The 6728-nt window shown below is 38.1% G+C and overlaps 1 protein-coding gene across 1 annotated transcript in view; it reads left to right on the top strand.

The window, feature by feature from the left end:
- The window catches only part of LOC107756523 (gastrula zinc finger protein XlCGF8.2DB-like), a 6601-nt gene extending 4571 nt beyond the window's left edge, over window positions 1–2030 (top strand). The window contains exon 2 of the mRNA XM_016573680.1: window positions 763–2030. Within this exon, the coding sequence (XP_016429166.1) occupies window positions 768–1634 (867 nt within the window). The 5' untranslated portion in view covers window positions 763–767 and the 3' untranslated portion in view covers window positions 1635–2030. The remainder of the gene's footprint in view (window positions 1–762) is intronic.
- The last annotated feature ends 4698 nt before the right edge of the window (window positions 2031–6728 follow it).

Genomic DNA, 6728 nt, shown 5'->3' with positions numbered 1-6728 from the left:
GGCGCCAAAACCGCATAAAACGAGTGTGCCATGAAATACGTAATGTAATGCGTGTTGTAAAGATCTCGAGTAATAACAAAAGAAGCAGAAAACCTTACAGCTGCATGAGTCGTGACTGTCACGTTAGCCTGATGGGACCAAACTCTCTTTGTGATTTTAAAACGTAAGACAGTACCAAGATTTGACGACTACAGTAAGATTTAACTTCTACTGTTAATAAGATTTTGGTAGGCTACTATTAGATGGATAGCCTAAATGTCCTCATTCAGATGGGCTACCTGTTTTTTTTTTATTTTTATGGTATATCAAAAAGTGTTTATTTTTTAAATGTGATTGTTGGTACATTTTACCAGTTTTTACCATACTTTCACACAAAAATATGCAATATGAAAATAATTGAAGACAAAATGTGTTTTACTGAGAAAAAACAAGATTTGGTTTTTAAAAAGCCTTTTTCCAAAAGGTACATCTGGAAAAAAGGGGGGTCGTCTTATAATCAGGGTCGTCTTATATTCGGGCCAATACGGTAAGTGCACGGCTGCAATGGGGCCCACTTGTGGTTCGATACACAACTTACGTACTTTGCGTATAGGGAGGACTGGCACTGTTAAAGTGTGGCCAGTAACTGTTTATTCTCTGTGCAATCAGTCCTCCAGACTAAAATGATGCAGAGAGTGGTGAGTGTGACTAGTAAGTGCTCTAGCTGCTGCGCTAAACTGGTGTTAACTTGTATTTCTCTTTTCTTTTCTTTTTTTACCTCAGACCTGATGGCACTGAAAGAGGAGAGCCAAGAACTGAATGAAACAGAAGAGAAAGATCAAAATGAGAAACATGATTTCAAAACTGAAGAAAAATCGATTAGTTGCTCACAGACGTCCTCACCAGAAAAAGCTCAAAAAACACAAAACGCACACCTTAATTCCCACATGAGAACGCGCACTGGAGAGAGACCTTTCACCTGCCAACAGTGTGGAGAAATTTTCATTCGAAAAGAAAGCCTTGAAGTCCACATGACAATTCACATGGAAAAGAAGCCATTAATATGCCCTCAGTGTGGAAAATGTTTTACACGGAAAAATCACCTTAATGCCCACATAAGAATTCACACTGGAGAGAAACCTTTCACCTGCGAACTGTGTGGAAAGTGTTTTACACATAAAAAACAACTTAATCCCCACATGAAAATTCACACGGGAGAGAAGCCTTTCCCCTGCAAACTGTGTGGGAAGAGCTACAGACATAATGTAAACCTTAATAATCACATGAAGATTCACTCGAGAGACATTTTTAACTGTCATCAGTGTGAAAGGAGTTTCACAGACGTGAATCACCTCGAGAATCATGTAATAACTCACACCAGAGGAGAGTCTTTCATGTGCCATCACTGTGGAAAGAGTTTCTCAAGAAAAGATATCCTCAATATTCACATGAGAATCCACACTGGAGAGAAACCTTTCACCTGCCAACAGTGTGGAAAGAGCTTCACTGTTAAAGTAAACCTTATAACTCACACGAGGATTCACACTGGAGAGAAGCCTTACAAGTGTCCTCAGTGTGAGAAGAGTTTCACATATAAAAGCAGCATGAAACTTCATTTGCAAACTCATTCTCGGAAGAAACCACCATTTTCCTGAGAGTGACGAGGTTTAGAAAAAGGAGTGATTTCTACAATCATCTGTGCATTCATTCTGGAAGACAATTCAATTGTGATACAAGTCGTAGCAATATGACATTAAAGTTAAGATATTTTGAGAATAAAGTCGTAGCAAAGCCAGTATATTGCATGAAAAATGTTAATTAATGTGAAACTACACTGCAAAAAATGTGGCGTCCATCCTTTCATTTTTCACATGTATTAAAAACAGCAATAAAACGTTCTAAAGGTTGAAGTGGGCTCCGGCTCATGAACGTAAGCAATGTTGTCTTTTCTGAGGTAAATAACGTTAAGTGACTATTCACAAGATGTTTTATTCACGGTATAATAATTGATTGGAAATAATTTCTCACCCACTATCCCATAGCACTATCGATGCATGCCTGATTTTTATTTCATTTTGTTAATATTGTTAGTCTATAGACTTATATTTACTTTGTGAATTATAATATTGTCCAAATACCATGAGAATAAGTTATCAAATCATAAGAATAAATCACAAAATTAAAGATGAAGTAAACCGAAAAAGTTAAATTAACCATGTTATATTTGTCTACGTGTTCTTTGTAACATGTGAACCAAAAACATGTACAAAGATTGTTGTGTTGCAGACAGCATGGTTCATTTCAGTTATGAAATTGACATATAGTTACTCCATCTTTTTGTCTTAAGGGGTGGTCACACTGCACCTTTCGTTACATTGACTTCCATTCATACGCATGTGAATGCGTCGGACCGGAAACGCAAGCCCGTGCGAAAAGTTTTGCATTTCAAGCTTGGTGAACTCTGACCTGTGAATTTGCATCGCGTGAAACCGTGTGACCAACAGCAGATCAATACGTCACAGCATGACCCAGTAGCTGAATTATAATTGAAATTTCGCATGCTCAAAGTCTAGTGTGACCGCGGCTTCAGTTGTCTGTGGCAGGGCTACACTTAACCTCCTGAGACCCTGTGTCCTCATTTGAGGACATTATATTTTCGTGAATTTCTCTGAGACTATACATGCCACCGTTTTAAATCAGGATGTCCTGTACAGACCACATTCATGGCTTTTCAGAGATACCAAATGTTTGGATGTTTCACCGTGACCACTCCCTCTCCTTGGTCTTCAAATATGGCTGGCATTAATTTAGTGATAAATTTGTACATCCTTATGGAAATATGGTAATATTTTGTAATTATCATTTAAATCTGTTTGTCATAAATCAACATCTCAGGAAAATGTTATAGGGTTTGAAATCAAAATATGACTTCGTTACCAAACAGGACTTTGATTTCATACATGTCCTCACTTGAGGACACCGGGACTAAATGTCGCTGATTTATTTCGCATTTTGGGAGACACAACAAATGAATAGGGAAAGAAAATATATTTCAATATTCCTATGTATATATTATTCCTATGTAAATGTTATATATTTTTATGAAAATCTTGTCAATTATTACTCCCGTTATTACACTTCTTTTTTCATTACATGTTGCCCCAAAAACACATTCATATGCAAATTAGATACAGTTTATAGATACATTGTATATAACGGCAAAACTTGTTTATGTCCATTTTACACATATTTTGTATAAAGAAAAATGGTATATCAAATCATTCTGTTCTAACAGTTGAGAATCACCTCTATACAAAGTTTGGTATAAAAAAATCCTGAAACCTAAAAATGTAGAAAAAGTTCTTTAAAACTTGTATTTTACAAGTCAAAAGAAAAAAAATTAATAGCCATACTATGGACTTTTGTAAATGCTGTGATACTGTGATTTCACCTGAACAGTTTATGTCTTTGTATATGGTATCACTGTAATCCTTGACCATCAAAACATAGGGGTAGACATCACCTATTCTGTGTTACCATGTTTGGTTCAGGAGATATGACACAAAATACATAATTTGGTTATGGCGGAAAGTACAATGGTTGCCATGGCAACCACGAGGTGTTTTTGCGATGGCTCCATTTCTGAAAATGTTCAGGGCCCTGACCTGTACAACTGCACCAAGTTTCATGCTTTTATGAAAAAGCGAACACATTACCTCAAATTTTGCACATATCACCTGGACTATAAGGGGTTTCTTAGCTTAAGGGCTTTCATGCAACTGGCCTCAACATTCCAAGTACCCTGGGACAAGACCAAACCAAGTCTAAGAACTTGCCTTGAACTCAGAAGAGACAGACAGGCAGCACATGGTCAGAGTGACTGTTGATGCAATGAGGGAAATCTGTTTAAATCCTACTTCGAGTCAGTGTGCTAAAAATGCAAAGAGCACTGTTGAACAATATCCAGACTGTTTTGAAGACGGAACTGATCAGGGAGATCGAATGGGCTGTGGACACTTCACTTTGTGTTCACAATTGAAGACAAAATTAGACAACCTGAACAAGAACAACACCCTTGCACCTAGAGGTCTACACGGGTCCGAAAATTCGTACCCGAACCCGAAGAGACCCGTAAATGTGCTACACTGAACCGAGCCGGACCCGTCTATTATTTTGAAAGTTGGACCCGGGCCCGTGCAGAACCGAGAAATGTCAAAAATGTACAACCCGGAACTGACGCGGACCGTCAATTATTTGAAAGATGGACCCGAACCCGGCCGGGAAGACACAGACCCGACTGGACCCGATCGGCACATATTCCACAGCAAATTGCTATTAACAAGTCGATAAACAAGTTGCGAAAATTAAACTTTTTGTCTAACCTAATGTAAGAAGCCTTCTCCCTTGTAATCCGCTCATTATTCCAGTTTCAAAAGTCCACTTGCTGTCACGGTGACGGATGACAAATGCGACTTTGCAGTTTTGCATTTTTTGTATCTCGAGTCAACTTGCATAATAATTTAGACTGTTTGCCCATTTGGATTATAATAACGATTGCTCGTCCAGTGCCATGGCTGCTGACGTTAGCTTTACTTATTTGCTATCATCTCTGTGCTCTCTGAGCCGAGTCTGAGCAAAAATTTTAGATATAACAACAAGACGGTTCATTCATAATATTATTTAAAAAATTGGAGAAACTGCAAAGCGCGGTATGGCAGAATAAGTCCCGCCTTCTAAATAAAAAAGCCAATTGTCAAAGGTAAAGTCACTGCATCACTGCAGAAGCTCTGGTAGCCATAGCTACCTGGAGCAACCAAATATAAACGTTTTAACGCAATTTTTGAGCGTCATAGAAAACATTTATGCGACAGTTCATCTAAGATTTTGTTGCTGTTTTGAAATATTTTATTTAAATGTGAGTGTGCAAGTCTGCAAGCAGTTTTTGAGATTCCAAGTTTGTTTGCATTTATTGTTGCACACAATAAGAACATGAACTCGAAATTACACTTACATAAATCAATAATTACTGCCAAGAATAGAGTCCAAGAAAAACAAAATAAAATATAGAAATACTATATCAGAAAATAATGATCTGATTCCCAGCTGTACACAAAACCATGCATGTCAACAAAGAAGCATTTAATGATGGCTATCTTAACTTAATTAAACAAACACAAAATACCATCTTGAAGTAAACCGAGTGCTGCTTTTAGGTGTAACATAGGCTATAAAACCTTGCCTGCAAAAAAAACCTTAGCAACCATAGATCTTTTTCAGCTAGTAAAACATTCAATTGCCCTTGCAAGTCATTTGCTAATATATAGCATATCCTAATTCTATTTCAACATATATGTTCTCGAAGCCTTGCCCTAGGTAGGAGCTTATGAAAAAAGAAATAATGGGTAGGAAAAAATAGAAATCAAATATTAAATGCTAAACATGCAGTCAGTGCAAAAAAACAAAAACAAAAAAACCTTCAGCTCTCGAAGCCGTGTGTAATAACGTGGTGCTTAGAGGTGTAGTAGGGCTGCTTTCATTTTCATGTTGACATGTTGCTGTTCAGAAACAGCAAAGCATTTACACTAGCAGTGCTGACCAGAGATGCTGAAGGCCGACTCACAACTCACACTGGATGCAGGTACACAAAGTCTTTTTCTTGCCAGTCGTGCCATTGATGGAAACATATTTTGGTTGTGTTTCCAAAAACTCAGGATGTCGCTAACTTTCAAGCAGAATGGACTGAATGTCTTCAGATGCATTAAGCACAGATTTGACCATCTCCAGTTTAATATTCCATCTTGTTTCAAAGATTGCTTGAGTCGAAGTTGTAATCCAGAGTGTTTAAAAAAATGTGGTCAGGGTCTTGCATTGCTCTATGCAGCTTCTTACTTGTTGCAGTTCTTCCTCATCTCCATCATCCTCGTCATCACCTTCCTTAGACTTCTTGAAGGTGTGCTTCAGCACTGTATTCAGTACGTGTGCTATACAGCTTTTGTGCACCCATCGGGAGAGCGCTGCCTGCACATTTGCACCTTGGTCACTGACAAACACCAGTCTGTCTATCTCATCTGGGGTCAGACCAAATTCACCCAGTTGCTTGAGCAGTTCTGTCTTCAGTTTTAAGGCCGTTTTCTTTGCCCCGAGTGGAAATGCACATGTACATATGACCCTAGTATTAAACTCCCAGTCATCATCTATATAATGCAGTGTGATACAGGTGTAACTGACCTTCCTATGGTCATCTGTCCACATGTCTGTGGATGCTCTGCATGCCAGTCCCTCAGCTATGGCTTTCCTAACTGTTAGCAGGAGCTCTGCCCTGAGACTTTCATATTTCTTCTGTGTGAAACGAGATACCATCACACCAGATGGAAGTAAGTCCTTCACATTACACCAGCCATGTGTTGCTCCCGTGTCTAATATTGTCTGCGCCAACTCGTTGAACGCGGGTGTTTCAAACATGCTAAAGGCCAGGGTTGGGCAAAGATACATCAAAATGTATTTTAAAATAAAATACCAAATACCTTCATTTTAAGTGTATCAAAATAAACTACAAAATACAGCAGCCACACCATGTATCAAAATAAACTACTGTATTTTTGTATTTTAAAAATACTAAAAAATACTTTTACAAGGGAGCATGAAATTTCTTCACAAACCTTCCATCAATTGGCCTATTTGATCTATCCCTTCACCATTGCACTGACTCAGATGATTAAGTAAACAATGTTTGATAGCAACAGCTTTTC

The sequence above is a fragment of the Sinocyclocheilus rhinocerous genome, unplaced genomic scaffold (genome assembly GCF_001515625.1).
Source record: "Sinocyclocheilus rhinocerous isolate Xijiao unplaced genomic scaffold, SAMN03320098_v1.1 scaffold653, whole genome shotgun sequence".
Lineage (NCBI taxonomy): Eukaryota > Metazoa > Chordata > Actinopteri > Cypriniformes > Cyprinidae > Sinocyclocheilus > Sinocyclocheilus rhinocerous.
The sequence above is the reverse complement of the archived record's forward strand: the minus strand, read 5'-3'. Positions and strand labels throughout refer to the sequence as shown.